Here is a 20,861-nt window from a genome sequence, read left to right on the forward strand (position 1 = left end):
ATATATATATATATATATATATATATATATATATATATAAATATATAAATACTCAATACAGGTAATGATGCTTAAGTACATAAGTATTACCAGTAAAATAAAATGCAATTCAACTATAGAAAGTAACTGTACTCATGCAGAATTGATCCCTTCAGAGTGTTTAATTTGTTTTATCCCTAATGAATACATGTAAGACAATTGTAATATTGTAGTTCGTCAATGTGGAGTTGATTAGATATACTTTGTGAACTACTGGGTAGCTAGTAGAACGAGCATCTTAGTATTAGTAATGCATAATATCACAAACATATCCATGTTTTGTATGTAATTAATAACTATGAAAAATTAATTGAGGCAGGCTATAAAGTAGCAGAAAATGGAAATAAGTCAGGTACAAGTACCTCACATTTGTAATTAAATACAGTGGTTAAGTACATATACTCTGTAACTTTCCGCAACTGCCATGTAATAATTTCAGACACAGAGAAAATATTTATTATATTTGTCATTTATCTAATTATTGTAAAAAAAAAGGGAGAAGAGGACGAAAAAGGAGTAGAAGAAGAAGAAGAAGAAGAAGAAGAAGAAGAAGAAGAAGAATAAACTAACGGGCACGTGTCAGGTCTCAGAGGTGAGTCTAAAACAGTAAATGTTGACGTACTGTCACATTTAGATGTCTAATAATCTTATACGTGTATATATGTGAATAAATGGAATAAACAAGTGAATGAACGTCACAATGCGGAGCCATTAAAACAGAGTTACGTGTTTCTACCAGCAGGGGTCCACATTTAGCTGTCCGGCTTTTCTTCTTCGTGGCTCTTTATTTTAGTTTTGTTGACAGCTCCGGCTTTTCTTCTTCGTGGCTCTTTATTTTGGTCTGTTGACAGCACTGACTTTTCTTCTTCGTGGTTCTTTATTTCAGTCTGTTCACGGCTAACAGGAAGCTCCGTATTTTCCGTCAAGAAAATTCTCTTTTTCTTGTCCTTTTCCCTGAAGAACAGCGGTCATTAGGAGCAGATGACAGGAATGGAGGAATATAATACCGGAAGCGAGGTTTGTGCTGAAATGTGTTTTCTACGACGTCACGATAGAAGCTAGCCAGCTGTTAGCGGCTTTAGCTAGCCGCTCTAGCTCGCCACTCGAGATGATTTCTGACGCTAAAGCTGCTTTTTTGGTGTAAAAATCATCTTAGTGTTGTATATTAGATCCAGAATGATCTCCTTACATGTGCCTTGTACTTAGTAAGGTTTTGGAAGTGACTGATATTATAATAGTCTTTGAATTATAGTGAGTTAATGCTAAACTGTGATTGTTTATAAGCAAACGTTACTCACTGCATTGAGTAAAAGTACTAATACCACACTGTAAAAATACAGACACTGTTCCAGTTGGGAACTGTTGAAGTTTAATTTAGAACAAAACGTAGCTTTTATTTACTCATGTGTCAGATAAATGTGGTAGAATAACAATATACAATTTCATGAAAATATACTGCAGTGGTTTGAGGTATAAGTACCTGGAATGACTGCATTATATTGGTGATGTAATAGTAGTTTGAATGAATACACTATGTATAACAACCAGCATTGACTCCTATTTGTCTGTTTCTCTTCATCAGAGCTCATTCAACTCTGAAGAAGCTGATACCATCGTCAAAGAGGTAATGTCAACTCTTTAACATCAAGTTTCCTTTTTTTTTTAAAGCTTTAAATTATTATTCCTCCTGTTTCATCTATAAAGTGTGTCTCTATTGTCCTCACAATAATGATAAAGTTATTGTTAGGATTTGTTCAATCTATTTTTCTGGAGTACATAACTAAAATATTATCCTGTCACATTGTAACGGTTGTGAACCTGAAAGTGTATTAATTGTATTTTTCTTTGCCATTCTTCTGTATCATGAGCCAAATATGTCTTGAAGCTGTGTCATACATGTTTTGATCTGCTGTTTAATGTGCTGTTTCACTGCTGCACAACTTAACAGTGGAAAACACATTAAAGAGAAAAGTCTTCATAAAACGGATATTAGGTGAAGTGCAGAACAGTGCTGGCTCTTTATTCCAGTCTCCTCGGGGTGAAGCAGTGACTTCCACATGACCGTAAACGCTGCTCTGTTGTCTCATGACCGTCTCAGTGCATCGAGGGCGTCGTCGGTGCTGACGACTACAGCCAGAGTCTGGTGAACAAGTGGACCGCCGGCATCGTGGAGCGCTGCCTTACACAGCTAGTCAAACAGGGGAAAGCGTACAAGTACATCGGTAGGTCTGCGCTTCCAGGAGCGTTGTTGCAGAAATACTTCATAAAATGTGTCAGTTCATTACAGTTTCTGGCCGACAACCACAAAGATAAAGAGGATGTAGGCATTTCAATGCATGAATGTTACATATTAGACCTTTCAAGTTAATGAAGTGCTCGTTGTGACTTTGAAAAAAAAAAACCTGCGTTTCAAACCATCATTTTTTTTTGGGCATAACTTACCTCCTAACTATGACAATATTTTTAATGTATTCTAAATGTCCCTAATATCTGAGAGGCTGGAACACTTTCTCCCCCAGCAACATTTTCCTAACCATTCCAAAAACTAATCATTTCTCTTTATGGGAAAAGAGCTTATCATATGCAAAGTGCTCGACATCAATGTCTTCATATTCTCGTTTGAGAAATTCATTGCGCGATGAATTCCCTCGGGAACGCCGCCGCCAAGTTTCCGCCTCGCAAAAGTTTTTTTCTTCTTCCTCTTCTTCATATTCTCTCACTTTAATTCAACTTGGCACGTTATTCCTCAGAAATACGGCGGGGCTCGGGGGAGGAACACAGACGTGGTCTCACTTGTTAGTGCGGGTTTGGGCGCTGAATGAGGATCAGAACAATGGCGGAGGGGAGAGCCCGGCGAGGTATTGACACGGGAGATATCGCCCGAACAAAGTGGATCCGTGAGAAAGGGAGAGCGAGCGAGCGTGAAGGAAGGGAGAAAAAGAAGAGAAAGATTATCTTAATTATCATTCAGGAGCTGCTTAGTGCAGCACCTGTGCATGAATAATGTCATTTATAGGCACATTGAGATGTGCATAATTCCTCCTTAAATCATACACATTAGCGGCATAACAAGGGAGGAACAAGTCGGCTCTCGCGGGCGAGGCGCTCATTGTCGGCGCCTCACCTCCCCATAAGAATGCGTTTCTTTATTCAAAGACTCCTCTCGTTTATACTCGCTGCTCGGTGCACAGGAGCTGTGCGGTTACATATCCGGCGTCGTATTACCGCGCCGGGCTCCGGCGGCGCGCCGCGTGGCCTTCAAAGCCGGAGGGTGTTTTAGGGCCCGCGAGTGTGATTTAATAGCGGAGAGGTTGTGTGATCGCACTCGTTTTGGAGTAAGAAAAAAGCCATAAGGAGCTCCCGCCAATACTCATGAATCAATGTAATGCGATCCGGGTGAAAATCAACTCGGGTGTTAAACAAAGTGGATTTTTCTTTTCAGAAGAACGGCTTCATCTCCGACACTAAACACTAAGAACACGTTTCTATCTGAAGCCGGAAGAATAAAAACACATAACCAACGTCTCCATCAGACACACGTCTTAAAAGAAGAGGTATAATGTGAGTTAAACGTGGGAGGGAGCAGTAGAGCTACTAGTAGTAGTACTAGTATGCAGTAGAGGTACCAGTAGTAGCAGTACTAGTATGCATTAGAGGTACCAGTAGTAGCAGTACTAGTATGCATTAGAGGTACTCAGAGTATATATGTTATTGCACAACAGATAGATGAGGATCCGGCTGCCCTCCTCTGGGTGCAAACGCAAGGTCACTGCATGACCTTCACATGGCAAGAAACAATTAATAAAGAAATTAACAACAAAGGTCAAAGGTCACAAAACCAACAACATAACATTTTAAAGTACAAACCCCCCCCCGAAAGTCTGTATATAAAGAAAGAAAAATACAGAGAAAAACGATTTAATATATTACATATTTAACTATTGTTTTACTAAATTACATCTACTCATAGAAAATAAAAAAATGCATATTAAATTCCACATAGTGGTCATTATTTTTATTTATTTTTAATTATTTATTGAAGGGGGAACTTCTGCCGTTTGGAAACTGCGTTAGCTTGTTAGCTAACGGGACAATACGATTATTCAGAAGACTTTCTTGCACCATTGGCTTCCTGTTCCATAACTGCAGCGTAAGCAGTACCAGCAGAAGTATAGTAGGTCCAGGGGTAGTAGTGTAACAGTAGCAGTAGTAGTAGTACTAGTAGTACTGGCAGTAGCAGTACTGCTAGTTGTAATGGTATTAATTAATCCTCTGCTACACAGATAAGACCTTAGAATACCAGCCTTGTTGGGTAATGTGAAGGGTTTAAGATGCCCACAGCTGGAGCGAGGTACTGTCGTGAAGTATTGTGTGTACTGTGCGAGTATTGTGTGTACTTCACAGCTTCTGATACTTCACCCTCGCCACGTTCCCGGTGTTCCTACAGAGCAGCTTCACGCCCAGCACGTGTCAGACGGTCCTTCACAATAAGAGCTCGGGCCTCAGTTTGAGTACGAGCTGGGTGGAGTTTGCCAAAAACAATCCGCCCTCCGGAGCCGGAAAGTATTTGTCATCCAAAAACAGATTCTGCAGTTGCCACGGGAGCCGTGGGTCCACACACAGAGAGGATGCACACAGTAAAAAACAGAGTAGTAACGAGACTGTCATCACGGAGAAATGTCAAATATTCCGCCCCGCTGCCGACTCCTCGGTGCATCGCCGCTGTCGAGGCCCGGCCCACGCAGTCAAAAGTTCACCACAACAATGGAGGGCATTGTGGGTCTCCTCTCATCAGAAGGGCCTTCCAGTTTTTCTGAATGCTAACTATGCCAACAGAGATATGGAGTAGGATTTAACTCTGAGTGTGTGGACCTCCTCTGTGCCGGGGGTCAAACTGCAATTTTTAAAAACGCTCCGGGCGCTCGCTGTTAGCCCGGTGGGCGGGCCTCGCCATGTCGGGTAAATGTCAGTCGGTCACGCAGAGCGATCTGATTGGAGGAAGGAAGGAACAGGCGCACGTTTTCTTACACTTTATGTAAATAAATAACAACAAGAGCTGCTTGAAAAGATCATTTAAGAGGAACACGTTTCTCCGAAAGAAACTCAAAGTGACACGAAGGAGCTTCACGTGTCACGAGACCAATGAACCAAACGTTTAAAGTTTATTTTAGAGCGCATTTCAGCAACAAGGCATCAAAACATCATGCAGAAGAACAGAAGATTTCAAAAGCAATTATGAATATTCATTTTAACATTGAAAACAGTCAGTAAAACATAAAGATACAGCTGGAAAAGTGCAAACAATGTCAAACGGTGGAACCTCTGAGTCGGCGAAAATATAACCGAAAATTCTTGGCCCAAATTTGTATTCGTCCCCCCCAAAAAAATCTTTCATTCGTTCCCCAAAAAAACCCACAGCTGCAACATAATGATTCCTATTCAGATGATTATTCCTAATACCTCCGAGTATTCTGGTAATATTTGATAATTGCAGCGGAGTGACCTTAGGACAAATGCCATTATGAGTTAAAAAAAAAAAGACGACGACTAATCTGAAAGATGTAATTCCCTCTGAATATTTCTGGATATCTGCGTCTTGAACCCGAGTCGTATTCATCCGCCGCTATCTGATATCTTTAAGATAGCGCAACACAAATACATTATTCATGTCAATTAGCTTTTCATCTTCCAAGATGCAAACTTGTGTGATCCCTTTAACAACTATTTATTTCGAGCTGAAACAGAGCTCTCCCTGGAAGCCCGCTGCGATCGCCCGAGGACACGTCTTTTAAATAAAAGCATCAGAGCCTTTTGCATACCTACCATTTGCATATTAAAGGCGCTGGGAGACGGATGATGGAGGAACCGGGCGACGCCATCTAATCATCGCCGACTGGAATCCCAAAGTCTTCAGAGACGCAACGAGGATGTTCTCGCATTAGCAAAAACCTTTTCAAGTTGTTATTGTTGTTTTACGTTTCTGAGAAGATGTTTCCTTGAAGCTACGAGGAACGTTTATTTCGTGGTGGTTCTGGCGCCCCCTGTGGAGTAAAGTGGTAGTGTCTCTACGCACCAGGGTCTGTCCATGGTGGACTGGTCTCTGCTGGTTCTGGTTCTAGTCCATGGTTGGACTGGTCTCTGCTGGGTCTGGTTCTAGTCCATGGTTGGACTGGTCTCTGCTGGTTCTGGGTCTATATAGGTCTGGTTTCCTCGTGCAGGTTTTATAGAGGCTGTTTCATAACCAGTAAAAAGTTCCTCACTGTAACTTTAAAAAGTGATTCATTTCCTAACGAGCAGAAATAATAAACACATTTAGTGTCGTGTGAGAGAGCAGAACTCCTTTTAGTCTGCTTTGCCGTTTCCTGAGGTTTGTGGATTTTTGAAGGAACTTTAACAGGATTTGACTACAAACCGGCAACAAATACAAAGTGGAGCTGTGCGTGTGTGTGTGTGTGTGTGTGTGTGTGTGTGTGTGCTCTCAGCCTGCATCATGCTGATCACCTCTGATATGCTGCTGCCCCGTGGCTACACATGCCCTGTTTAGGCAGAGACAAGAAGACACCGGCTAACGTCGTGGTCAAAGAGTTCTGCAGCAATTTGGCCGGATTTTAGGATGAATTTGACTCTGAACCGACGCAGATGTGAGGTTTATGCTTTAGTATGTTCTGCACAAAGCATGTAAATGTAGGCGAGGTGGAGCTACATCAAGGGAGATCTATCCTACACAGGAAAGAGAATTATGATAAAGGTCTCGTGATGAAAGGGATGGGATGAAGACGGAGGAAACAATGTCACAGGATGTGGTTAAAAGTGGAATTCATGCTCCAAATGTCAAGAAAGAAGAACAAGGAATGTTCAAATAAACACAGAAAAGGAAGTAAGAAAGTAAAAAGAACAACTAGTGGACTGCTCTGACCCTGGAGACTCTGGTGGACGTGAGTGCAGTGAAGTGCAGAGCAGTAAACTTCTCTCTGATTTGTTTGCCCCGTGGCGACTGGCGTCCCGAGTCCGTCCACGCCAGCGCTAACGGGTCACGTCACACACCGGTGTCACTCGCATGTCCGCTCACTTCGGACCTGACCCACTTCACCCAGTCCAACCACCACCACCACCACCACCACCATCTTCCTCCTCGTCCTCCTCGTCCCGCCTGCCTCAGCCGATCGGCCCTGACACCCTGCGATCTGAGCCACGCAGCTATTTAAAGCCTTCGTACACGATCAGAGGCGGCGGCCCCCGTCTCCAGCGACATCGTCACCGACAGCAGATTGATGCTCAGCGAGATCACGCAAATGAGGGCGGCGAGGGTGTTTATGAGAAACGGATCATTGTGATGGAGAGGAAAACTTCTCCGGCAAACTTCTCCCCCGGCGGAGGAAGGAGGAGGGCCATGTGGTCGGGGGGTTGGGGGGCTGGAGGGTCGGCAACACGCACCAGCTGGGACTCACGGCTCGGCCTCTGAGGTGTTTAACTGATGCGTTTGCGTTCGTACGGGACTATTCTGTACTCGTCGATGAAGGAAAAAGAGACAGAGGAAGGAATGAAGGGAAGTCTTCCTTAGGGATGGTGTCGTTTGTTTTTTATGTGCTAAAACGATACTTAAAAAACAATGATTGACGACATTAAAGAAAGGCAAAGACAATTTTTTCGCTTCAAATTAAACAATATATGAACTGTTTAAAGTATACTATACATATAAATAAATACAAAACACTTCAAACGACAGCTTTAAAAGATAACAGACACGAGTACCAGGTGGCCTGATGGGAGCGTGTGCAACAGAACTACACGTCATCATTAATATCAACGAGTAGAATTCACTGGTCTTGAATTCACCAAACACGTCTCCTGATAGTCTCACTCTGTGTGGCGAGAACCGGTTTTCGGTCCCCAACCCTCGTCTTCGAGGTCCGAGTGGCGCCCAGACTTCCTCGGCACACATGGCCACCTCCCTCACCCTCGTCATCCTCACCCTCACCCTCCACGCAGCCCCTTGGAGCCTCTTTCCTGGAAGGTTCCACCTCTCTTCGCCCGGGGGGACGAATGCGAGTCGCTGCAGTCGGACCGGCTTTGTTACAAACACTCCGCTCTCGCTGCTCGCGCGCCGGCTGGGCCCTGCTGATAGCTGCTGCCACTGCCAAGGTGGGCCCGGACACACACACACTCACACACACACACACACACTCTCACACACAAAGTGCCACAAACTCCTCCAAGCTGTCCGAGAACACACAGGGCTGAAAGGAGAGGAAGTACACGACACATGTCATCTGGCGCGGTACCGTAATATTTAAAGAAGCGAGGGTTCACAAAGCGTGCAGGTGCTCAAGCAGCTCTGGCACATCCGCTCATTTTGGCTCAATTATGAGCTCAGGTTTAATAAGCTCTGCAAGCACAAATACTGCCAACAGCGAGTCAATCCAATAATGAACAATAACTCATCTTTTAGGAAGAACATAACACTGTAATTGGTCCACAGAGATAAGATGTGGAGATAAAAACATACAATATACGAGTGTTGAGTCTTTGAGTCTTGTGCAAATTCATATTCTGAGTGCTTAAATATCCCAAATGTTGCATTGAAGATGAATCCACCTTCAGACGCTGAAGAGGAAAACAGCTGCTGGATTCACTCAAATGTGTTTCTTTTCTGTGTTTTCCACTTCCTGTAGTTGTTCAGCTTGTTGTTTACCGATTACCTTGCAGGCTTCCTATCAGCGAGGACGTCTCTCTGCATTCTTTACGTTTATATTTCATGTACTTGTTACTTGGCGGATTCATTCTTTCTCCCGGAGCCAAATTTCACTTTTAGTTTGAAAAATATTGTTTTTTTCTCTCTCCGCGCCCGGCGTTTTGAAAGGCTTCAGAAGGTGATTTGGAATCTGGGAGATCGGCGGTTATCAGAAGCAGGTTTTGTAAGAAGAAGAAAAAAAACCAAAACACCCACACAAGTTCACATGGCTCTCCCCTTCCCCCGGCCTTCCTGTGCAAATTTGGACATGATTACGAGTGAGAAAAGCCGAGGGGGGTCTGGCTCCACGGCGGAGATGGAAGACACCACCAGTGTGTGTTTTTGTGCATGCATAGTTTTGCAGGCGAGTGTGTGAGAGAGGGAGAGAAAAAGTGCCCCCACATTCACGTGCACACGCACACATTCTCGTGCACTTCAGCCACACAGAACAGACAGTTCCAGCAACATGACATTCCAAGTAGATTTAATATGCGAAGTTGCACAAATGGCATGACTCGGAAAGCTTCCAACCCTCTCGTTCCGAGGTGAAAACCCTCCTGTAAGTACTTTAACAATGGCACTTTGCTGGTTTAACATACCAGTTATGATTGAATAATACTTTCTCGTGCGTCTTTGATCTCAAAAAGGCAAAGGCAAACCTACATTTTGTACAGATTAAGGGTTGTTCAAAGCCGCAGAATAACGGCAGTTTCTTTTTTTTTTCATCCCCCCTTTTTTTCCCCGCCAACTCTTAAGTCGCCTGAGAGGAGATTCATTACACTTCAAAAGTACTGGCCTTCGCTGCGAAAGCCAATCATTAAATAAAAACTCAGGGAAGGAATACACCTAATTACGGGCAGATAAATGCACATAATTCCCCTGTTTTTCACCCCCCCTCCTGTAGAGCTCAGAAATGCTTTAAAAAAAAAAGCAAGTCGTCAACAGTTTGGAGGATTAAAACGTACAACAGCTCGAGCTCTTTTCACTTTACACATCAAGGTCTCGCCCGCTTGAAGAGGAGAGAAAAGTACGTACAAGAAAAACTAATTCCAAGGCGGACGGGAGTGTTGGCGGAGGCGTTGGGAGGAATGGCATCACTCGGGTCTCTGCGCCGCAGACGGTGAGACCGGCTGCAATGTGGTGCGGCCGACTCATCTCATGCATTAATGGATTTACTACTAGCATGTCATTATGAATGCTGAATGCTGTCACAGGGAGGAGGAGGACACACATTCTTCTCAAATGTTAACAAGCCGGCTTTTCAGCATCTCTGCTGGTCGGTTGCAGCCTGGAACTCGTTGTTTGTGGAAAGAGACGGATATCTGGACCAGAAACACGAGTTAGGAGATACATTGTAGCGTTTTAACCTTTAAAAAAATCACTCACTCTGAAATGATGCAGCGGTAAGGTCCAACTCTAACCCAAATCATAGCTCAATATGTGAACATTCTCTAACCCAAATCATAGCTCAATATGTGAACATTCTCTAACCCAAATCATAGCTCAATATGTGAACATTCTCTAACCCAAATCATAATTCAATATGTGAACATTATCTAACCCAAATCATAGCTCAATATGTGAACATTCTCTAACCCAAATCATAGCTCAATATGTGAACATTCTCTAACCCAAATCATAACAATATGTGAACATTCTCTAACCCAAATCATAGCTCAATATGTGAACATTCTCTAACCCAAATCATAACTCAATATGTGAACATTCTCTAACCCAAATCATAACACAATATGTGAACATTCTCTCTGTAAAGGTTGACTTTGATAAAGTGAAGCAGAACAAAGTTAGAGAGGGTTTAGAACACAGAACATTCAGGCCAGGACTCCAACATTTGCATTGGGGCACATTTGAGACATTTTAATTTTTTCATGTACCAAACCATATATTTCACTTATATATTACTTCAATACATCCAAATACACAGCAGTTTGGGGATTTTTTTCATAAAACAAGCATTTACAGTTTTATATAACAATCAGGTTTTTTTTTTAAGATCAACTGTGTGACTTGTGAATTCCTGAATTCCTCAAAGATATCATATTACAGATCCATGGACCATTAACCATTACCTCCTAAAGGTTCCCTTGACCCATCGCTCCTCTCCCCCGTGTTCATTTTCTTAAGATATTAGCCAATTTAATTACAGTTAAGAGCATTAAGGAGCACATTTAAGTATAATTTGCAGTTCGTGAACTGTTTTTGAAAATTACTCTTAATATAATTAACTTCTGTCATTAGGCCTAATCCCCGCAGGCTGCAGAGGCGATGCTTCCTTTAAGAAATTACATACATGTGACGCTACACTCGTTCCTTTTGCAACAGCAAGGTTGCACTGGAAAGGTTCTTCTCCTCAATGGAGTAATTATCTATTTCCAGTGAGGGAGCACAAAACAGTGCTAAGTCCATTAACGGCTGGGAGTCTCTCTAGCATGAAGAATCATAAACCAACCCTCCCCCAAAAAAAAGTAATTGCCCTGTTCAGAAGGCAAAAATACAAGAGACAAAGGACACATTTGTAGTTAATTTTTGTGAGAATTTAGGGGGGAAAACGCCAGAAAAAGGAGGGCAAAGGGCAAGAAATCATGGATTTTTTATGACCACATTAACCCTGCGTTGAGTCTCCCTGTCTGTTCCTCTGGTGAAGAATACCGCTTAATTAGAGCAGATATTTCCTTGTCGGAAAAAAAAACTAGTGGGGGCCAACGTCTAATTAAATCAAAGAGGACGGTGGCGTATTAGTGATGGGAACGCCCAGGCGGCCATCCACCATCGACACCGCGACGCCTTCATAAAAAATGCATGGCGCTCCACCGAGAAGAACGCTCTAATTTACACAGGAAAAAAGAAAGAAGAGGAGGAAGAGGCTGAAGAGGTCCCGGCGGGGCGAGCCTCCACCTTGACGGGTGAGTGATGCTTTGCTTAACGTCTCCTCTGATGAGGTTAAGGACGTGTCACTTTGTCTTTGGCCCGGCTTTAATCAGGCTCCAGCCGGCCCTCTGGCACCGCCGGCGTGTAACTGACCGGTGATTTAGAATGATATGATTACACCTACACCGGCATGCTGCGAGGCGGTGTGAATTAAACCCCCCCCTCCCTCTAGAAAATGTCTAATGAGCGATGTTCCCTGCACCCAGCTGGGGCCCCGTGGACTCAGCCATGAGCCGGCATCCTAATCAGCCGTCAGCCGCCCCCCAAAAAAAGCCGGCGCATTAGAATCTGTGTTTGTGCATATCAAAAGGTCTCCGCGAACGCATTGGCAAAACATATAATCACTTACCCCTCAGAGGGAGAGGACGGGGGAGGCCGGATGAACGACGGACCGACTGACGGAGATCGTTTTCCTCCGAGTGTTGGAGGAAAGTCGAGGCTAAAAGCAGAGAAATGATGCTTGTTTTGTCACCTCCGAGCTCAGAAAACATACCTTTATAGGAGATCGTCACCATTTAAAGACTTTATTCTCTATCTTAGCTTCACTACATGTGATACGCTCTCACGCTGCAGTGTTCGTGCTAACAGGAAGCTGTGGAGATGAAAGAGAGAACAGGTGAAACCAGTTTACGGCTGATTAAAGCCTCGAGGGTTTCTCCGTTCCGTTGGGTTCATTCTCAGTTTGGAGCTTGTGTTTCAAACCTCTTTCAGGAAGCTGTTCCTTTATGTTTTGGCTGTGTGTGTGAATGCTTTCTGCAGACGATCACATCGAGTGTTCACGCCTCGGAGAAACCAAACGGGTGTCTGGCCGCCTGCAGCTTCCTGCCACGCAGAAAGAAGCTCACGTCTTCTCCGTCTTCGCCTCACAGCGGTGGAGTTTGTGTCTCCCGGCGATCGTGTGGACAAACCGGACCGTAATCCACTTAAAAAAAAACTTTATTTAAATGATCAATTACGACAGAGTGTCAGCCAGCAGGGGGCTCATCAACAGCAACTATATGTGAGCGGCTCATTGGCTTCTGGCCAAGCTTCAAAATAATACAAATATGCTTTCAATGCTCATTTAAACTGTTGACTAATGAGATTATCTTTCAGAAACTGCATCAATTTACAGGAGAACTGAACCCCACTGGGGCTGATTCTCAACGTGCATTAAGCGCCATGCGTTCGGGACGTTTGCTCGAGTAGCTTTTCCTTTCTGTGCCTCTCTTCACGGCCCTCTTCCAGGTCTCTGCAGGACGGTTTAGCGTCGCCGCACCACGACTCTGCCGTGCCAAAGCTGGTGTTTCGGTGGGAGCGAGAGCATGAAACCATAAATGCAAATTAATAAAACTCCACGCGGGGGTCTTTGCAGAGCTGTCCAGCGCCGCCGCGGTGCGCCGAACCCCCTCCGGCGGCGAGAGCATTGTTGTCTTTGTGGCGCTCTGCAGCTGCTGCATTCAGAGGCAGCGGCGGCTCGCCGGCCCTCTGACTCCCACCGGCACCTCCAGGCCGCAGGCCGCTCGGCAGGAATCACGTTTAGGAGGTTTATGTGCAGCAATTTTTAGTTTTTCTTTCACCTGGATCCTTTGAGAAACGCATGGTATCCTAAAGTAAATCAAATAATGCTTTAAATCCCATTTAAGCATTTATTTAATGACCTTTCTGACCTTTTGTTCGGTGGGTGGCTCACAAGATATCCTCGTGTTATATGCATAATAATAATGCTGGGCGAAGCAATAAGTGGGCGGCGGGGGGAAAAAGAAGAGGCCAAAAGTAATGCAGTAATGTTGAGTTTCTTTTATCGCCATCTTCTTCTTCTCCTCCTCTCTTCCCCCTCCTCTGTAGCACCGCTGGCACCGGGCTGCACCACCTGCTCCGGGGCTCTTTTCGCTCCGGCCAGAACCAACAGCTGGCTGCTCTTCTGACGCTCTGATTGGCTAATCCCTGCTGGTCACTTGCGCTTCTCCTCCCTGCATGTCATTGAACTTTCTCTCGCCGGGTGCCAGGTCCGAGGAGCTCTCTCTCCCTCTCTCCCTCTCTCTCTCTCCCTCTCGCTCTCTCGTCTTTGCCCGTCCTTCATGTGCCCTGCGAATGCTCCGTGTGGCATATGGGGATATGTAAATAATTTAATGAGGTCAAAAGTGTGAGAGTCTCCTCTACTTTTCCCTCATACACACCCTCCGTCCATGACATCATGCAAACAACGTCGGCAAAAAAGATTTGCTTTAAGGTCAAGCAGGAGCTTAGCTTAGCTTAGCTTAGCTTAGCTTAGCTTAGCTTAGCTTAGCTTGAAGACTGGTGTCTTGTCTGTTTCACCCATCCTCCCAGTCCGACGGCTACCTGGCCGACTCCAAAGGGACAGGAAGGTGAAGCCGACAGGTGTCTCTCCACACAGCTAAACTACTTCTTCATCGGAGGTAAAACTCCCTCGCTGATGTGTTCCTCCACTGCAGCAACATGGAAAACATACACTTCAAATCCTCAGCTGCAACCAAACCTCAGAGCTGGTTTCATTCCCTGGCCTCCGTCGCGCTCTATCGCTCTTGTTTTGTGCATTAAAGCGTGATCTTTACTTTTCCCCTCACGTCTTCATTTTCGCTGCTGACGTTCCGCGCTCTGCTTCCCGTTTTCCATCCCGTAACCTCCTGCTTTCTTTCTTTTTTTAAAGCGGTGTTTAAATAAAGTTGACTTCACAAAATGACATGTGTCTCTGGAGAGATGAGGAATGAACCCAAAGGAGGACGATTGAAGAAGACGAAGAGTTTATTTAGTGTCTGTGGACGTAGCACATAGCTACACGTAGCATAGCTACACGTAGCTTCGGCCCGTACAGTGAATCATGAGCTCAGCTGTCCGAGACACACCGGCAATCTGGCCCCTGCATATGGCGCACGACTCTGTGAGTAACTGCTACTGGGTTGTTGTTCGTCCTCGAGAACGAGACGGAAAATGTCCACCGTTATGAAAGTAAGATTCTGACTGCAAAGATCTCTTTCTGCTGTTTTATGTGAAATTGCATTTTTTTGTGTGTCTGAATTGTGGATTCGGTGTTACAGGTTCGGTTTAAATACTGAGATTACCACATGGATGGAGGTTAGACAACACAAAGAGGACGAGGAGGATGAAAAACCAACTCCAGGATCACATTTCAGTATCTGATAGTCGCTTTGTTAATGAAGAAAACAGTTCATTTGCGTCTGTATCCATTTTAAAATGACACGAGGAGCGATACTTCAGTCTAAACATATTATTGGGAAAAATAAAATGTGAGGAAAAAAATCAATTCGCCGCCCTGATTGCAATTAAAACCCGTCTTCCTTTGAGCCCGGGCTAATGGTCTCAGACACTATTGATCCGTAAATTGGATCAACATCAGTATCGGCCGATATTCACCGAGCGACAACTGGAATTCAAACGGACAAACAGCGGAGGGACGGGAGTCGAGCCGCCGGTCCTCGGAGGGGAAGAGCACTCTCTCCTCGCGGTTTAATGAAAGAAACATTTAGTTTTCTTTACTTGGAATCGCTCTTCCGAATCTGAAACATTTCATTTTTACTCTCTAAGGTTGCAGGAATATTGCATCACATCCCTCTCGACCTTTGACCTCAAGCGGGTGCACTGCAGCTCGTCTGCCGGTCCAACAGATGTAAGATGTAGAAGCAGAGAGGTTTCTCTCTTAATGGTAGCGATGCACATCCTCCAGAGGTCTCGCCTCGACACGCGCGCTCATTTTTCCGCATGTGTAATTGTTCCGGCGGTTCACAGCACATTATCAAATTCATCAGCTAATCATTTAAGACCCGCTCTTTTATCCGCGAGACGGTCGGCCGACGATCCGATCGATAGCGAGGAATCGGGGGATATGCAGATATGCATATCCTGATGTTTGGCATCGCTCAACCTTTGGCGCTTTCATCTGGGAGGCCCTTTGATGTTGCTCCTCGTCTCGCGCGCCGCGCGTTAGCGTGAGCGGCTAACGGAGACGACTCCGCCTCTGGAGTCCACCTGTCAGGCCCGGAGAAAGTTTCACGAGGAGAAAGGAAGTGTTGCTGATGTCTGGAGCGATGGGTGGATGGCGCACGGTTCATCCAGTAGAAGCACAAACTGGTTTTATATTATTGATCAGACGGGTGGATTTGCATTATTCTGGTATTTGGTTATTCATCGAGTCAAAGGTTTGACCAAAAGAAGATAAAATTATAGAATTCCTCAAATTTGAAAGTCTGGAAGCAGCTCATATTTTGCATGTTTGCTTCATAAATAACTTTATTAACTTTTGGCACTAATTTGGTATTTAAATGAAAAGGCAAATTATTCTGTGTGTTTCTTAAATCTTATGATAATATAAAAACATAAATCTTTCAAAAGTCTAAAAAATATATAGTTTCATTTTTTTTTAAATCAAAATAAAACAACTAAAACAGGAGGAAATTATGCATTTGTAGGGACTATTTTCAGTGGCGGATTAACACACAGTTGGTTCTGCAGTCAGGTTTATTAAGGTGTGTGTGTGTGTGTGTGTGTGTGTGTGTGTGTGTGTGTGTGTGTGTGTGTGTGTGTGTGTGTGTGACGAAACTTGTTCATAGGATAAATTCTTGGCTGATCTTTTTAATCGTTGACAATAATACACACATGTAATATTTCTGGCCTTATTCCCTATATCGTGGTTAGTCATGTCGGTGCGACCGCTGCAGAACCAACACAGGTGGAAAAGATGTAGAATAAATGTTTGGCTTTGCTTAAATGAGACGTAATAAGCAGCCGGGCCGGGGTCACTTCTCTTTGATCCTCTTGAATATGTGAAATTAAAATGTATGTCATTATCATAATAATGAGGTTTCTGTATAAATGAGCAGGAGAAGAGAAAGATTCCCACTTTTAAAGGATGTAAAGTGACTTGAGGTGGTGAATAAACATGAAGCGCTGAGGTTTGGTACTCTGTAATTTGGCTACTTTTATTCGAGCAGGGTCATTTTCAAGAGAAATTACAAATTAAGAATTCAATAATACTTTTACAAAGACATTTCAGGAAAGATTCTTCTTCAGTCATGATATCATACATAGTATTTAACAGTCCCTCTTCATTTTTTTTTAGCTTAAAAAAAGAAACAAAGATGAAGAAAGTGGAATTTTTTCAGTCGAAAATACAGTGTTTTCACAATTGTATAAAAGTTCCCAAATTTGGAATTTTCCAGCAACTGGAAAATAAAAGGAAAATAAAATAAAATAAGATTAAACTTCGCATTTCACAATGTTTCAAAACACAATAAATGCTCTCTTTACGTAAAATTTGCCCCTATGATCGACACCATGTTCCTTTTTACTAAAATATATCTATATATTGAAGAACTATAGTACTGTACACAACAGTATGAAATAAATAAAATTAGGAAATATAAAATGGGCCACATAAATAAATTGTTTTTTTTTTTTTCAACCTACAAATAAAATGAATGCAATTTGTTGTTTAATTAAAAAAAAAAAGGTTTGGTGTAATACTGACAAAGTTAAAAGTAAAGAAACTGAGAAAACATTGCACAACATAATGTAAACTAAGGACCTGCTGCCTATAAGTCTTAATACTGACACGGATGCTTCAAAGAACAACGGTGAACCATTTCATAATACTGAAGCTGGTGACAAAAATGAACCTTCCTTTTACACAATACGAGGGTGGCACTTGCAGAAAACACACAGGTTAAAAGGTTTGCATATAAGGCTTCTTTTTTCTTATCAAAAACACCTTACAAAGGCTTCGTCCTTCATTTTTTTTCTCCCTCCGCCCCTCCTCCCCCCACACACACCTTCTTGTTCATAAACTGTATTTTCCCTTAAAATGAAGGTCTCTTTAAAACTTCATCCTCTTTTAAAAAAATCCTCTAAGCGCCTTCGTACAGTCTCTTTTGTTTTAAATTCCTTCCTTTGACGTTTGATTGGAGAGGCCTGAAATCGTGTGGCTGGAGATGCTTGTGGCCGGGCAACATGGCAAAGTAAAGACGACACCGTAGGTAGGAAGGTAGCTAGCTATGTAGCTAGGTAGATAGGTGGGTAGGTAAGAAGGTAGCTAGCTAGCTAGGTAGCTAGGTAGGTAGGGGGGCAAGTAGCTAGGTAGCTGGGTGGGTAGATGGGTAGGTAGGTAGCTAGCTAGGTAGTTAGCTAGGTAGGTAGGTGATAACAAAGGTAATATCGAAGGACTGTAGTGCAGACACCACTGCTCTTTTTCCAACACTGTATAAATATATACATAGGCAATACTTTTTATTATTTTTGTTCATGATTATAGAAGCGGAGTGCAATTTGTACAAGTCACTAGTTGTGCTATAAATACTATGGAACACAGGGGGTTTATTTGAGGAGGTTAGCACCACACATATTTTTAGGCCTTAGTACTGTACATTTTTTTGAAATGTATTCATTTATTCATTGTTCGGTTTGCATAATGCAGCTTATTTCACAAACCCATGCCTCCCTTCCCTCAGCGACCTCCTCCAGATTGACTTGTGGGTCCGTGTCTGCCCCCCCCGCCTCCCCCTCCCCCCCACGAGGAGGTGTCCGTCAAAGAAAGCTTCCCGGAAGCTTCAGGCACGTACACGTACGGCTTCAAACACGGCGTGGTGTTAAAACCGCGCGGGTTAAGAATACTGAACCGAAAGAGAGAAGCTCAAAACTCTTAAGTCGGGAAGCTTTTTTGTTTTCACGCCGCCGCCGATTACATGCCGTCCTCCATCGCGTCCTCGTGATCCGATTTGGTTTCCGTTTTGCCGTCCAGCGAGCTATCGTCCATCGAGTGCTCTCCGTTCTCCTCCTCGTCCCTCAACGTGTCCGGGTCCGTGTCCATGCTCTTGCTCTCTTCCTCCTCCTCCTCGAACTCCTCGTCCCTCCGTCCGATCTTCGCGTACGCTCCGTCCACTTCCTTCCGTCCCTCTCTGGTCCCGCCTCCGTTCACGGCGTCGTGCCTGAGGATGGCCTCGCGCTCCGCCATCTCCGGGTAGCCCTGAGGAGTCATGCCCTGCAAGTAGGCCCGGCTCATCAGCAGCTCCGTGGGCTCCAGGTGGCCCTTCTCGCGGGCCTCCCGCTCGGCCGCCTCCCGCTCCTCCGCCTCCCGCTTGCAGTAGGAGTAGCGGTGGTTCATGTGCTGCGAGTACGAGCCCGAGTGGGAGAACCTCTTGCCGCACTTGTCGCACTGGTAAGGCTTCTCGCCCGAGTGCAGCCGGGAGTGCTCGATGAGATGGTGTTTGTGTTTGAAGGCCTTCTTGCAGATCTGGCACTGGTGCGGCCGCTTGCCTGCAGAGACACAGAAACACAGAGCGGAGCACGTGAGTCGGCGGTCGGACTCCAACAAATCAACAACAAGTCAGAAGAAAAAGCAAAAAAAAACCATGAGGGAAAAAAAAAATGATGGATTGGATGGCATGGAGTAAAATGACATCACGGTGCATTAAATCCAACCCCGACTTACGACTCGGGGCTGTTTGTTTATTCAAATTGCGAGAAAGTGCGCTCGCATTCTCGGGCCGGCATTATGGAAATTCCCTCCCGCGGTTTAAAGCATGGAGAAACTGGACCGCGGCTACTTATTCTGGGCGCCGCACGCTGATGAACGCGACATAAATAAAGTTCTGCGGAGCAAACAAACAGGAGGCGTAAACAAATCCGAGATGAGCCAGGCGGACGGGGGGGGGCGGGGCCAGCTTATCTCCGAACGCAATTCAAGTTCATGGGGGACGCCGGGCTTTTGGGTCTACGGGACGCTTTTGGAGGCCGAGGAGGAGAAACCGAGCCAGGCGGAGATAGTTTCTGACTCGGGGCCATCAGCTGTCTGGCTGAGTAAACGTCCTCTGGCCTGTGATGTGGCCACGCGGCTCCACTTCTTCTACCTGCTTCTTCTTTATTTATCTTTATTAAAGCTGCTGATGACTTTCCAAACATGTCATCTCGCTGCTGCTCAGCACGTGTGGAGCCGTGGCCGCAAATCACGCGACTCTCCCCCCCGACAAGTTCTCCAAACTAGCGCTCCTGTCCCAACATCTGGCCGCTTTTTTCGACTGCACTTCTGTGAGCCTCGTAACGTTTTTTTTTTTTTTTAAAACAAACGCGACCGCGAACATGAAAGCGTGGCGCTCCGAAGCGAGACGGCGGAGATAACGCCGCTGCTCTCTCTCTCTCTCTCTCTCTTTTTTAAGAGTTGCACCCTCCCCGCCTTTAATGTGCGACCAGATAACACGGCGGCCGCGTGCGGCGCCGAGCGCTCGGCTGCAGATAGCGGATAAAATAAATGATGCAACCTCGTGAAAGAGGATCTCTGTATAATAACCGTAATGAAAGGCTTGTTATCGGGGCTCTGAAGCTTCTGAGCACTACTCCGCTGATGTGATCTATCGCCAATAACGGGGCCGATAAAGGCATTAGGGGCCTTCTGCTGGCTTTATGCATCGAGGTGAATTGATGTGCGTCTTTTAAGATAGCAAAAATGCTTAATACGGCGGGATATGATTGGAAAATAAAGAGCACAATGACTTGAAAGGATAGCTCCCTTTACTCGGCTACACCTGCAGTAATTACAGATTCTTCATATTTCAGAAAAAGAACACACAAAGCATCACAACGCTGTCAATGGAGGAAAGACGTTAGCTGTGGTTTACAATACAACTCAAGGGTCAAACAGAGAAGGAGGAAAGGAAGAGGAAAAAAAAAAAAAGAAGGGGAGGGGACATAAAATATATATATATTCAAAGTGAGAAGATTTGGAAAACACAAACATTTAAAACATAAAAAACAAAAGCAATGGGGTTTAAAGTAAGGGTCTAGAACAGTATATACCTGTGTGTTCATATTTGTGTCTGAGAAGGGAACTGCTCTTCTGGAATGTTTTGTCGCACAAGTCACACGCGTACATACCACTTTCGGTCTTCTTGATCTTCTTCCGCGACAGACAGGAGTCGGGGTCTGTCATGTCGTCCAGCCCTGACATGTAGTCGGGTGTGCCGTCGAGCAGCTCGCCCTAAAACACACAGAGGGCGAGAGCAGAGGAGGGACAGCGGCGTGAGAGTCGGCCGGCTGCAGGTCATCAGGAGGAAATATTGACTTTAACTTTGCACACATTCATGTGGGTTTTTAAGCGTTATCTGGGTTTTTACGTGGTGAAACTTCTGTAAAAAAA

General features: G+C 44.6%; 1 protein-coding gene across 1 annotated transcript in view; it reads right to left on the minus strand.

Moving 5' to 3' along the window:
- Window positions 1-18,261: 18,261 nt before the first annotated feature.
- Window positions 18,262-20,861, minus strand: part of zeb2b (zinc finger E-box binding homeobox 2b) — a gene marked incomplete at its 5' end in the record, with an annotated part of 70,225 nt that continues 67,625 nt past the window's right edge. The window contains 2 exon segments of the mRNA XM_079236982.1: window positions 18,262-18,985; window positions 20,522-20,702. Of these exon segments, the coding sequence (XP_079093108.1) occupies window positions 18,411-18,985; window positions 20,522-20,702 (756 nt within the window). The 3' untranslated portion in view covers window positions 18,262-18,410.

Source organism: Taurulus bubalis (genome assembly GCF_910589615.1).
Source record: "Taurulus bubalis genome assembly, chromosome: 21".
In the NCBI taxonomy this organism is placed as follows: Eukaryota; Metazoa; Chordata; class Actinopteri; order Perciformes; family Cottidae; genus Taurulus; species Taurulus bubalis.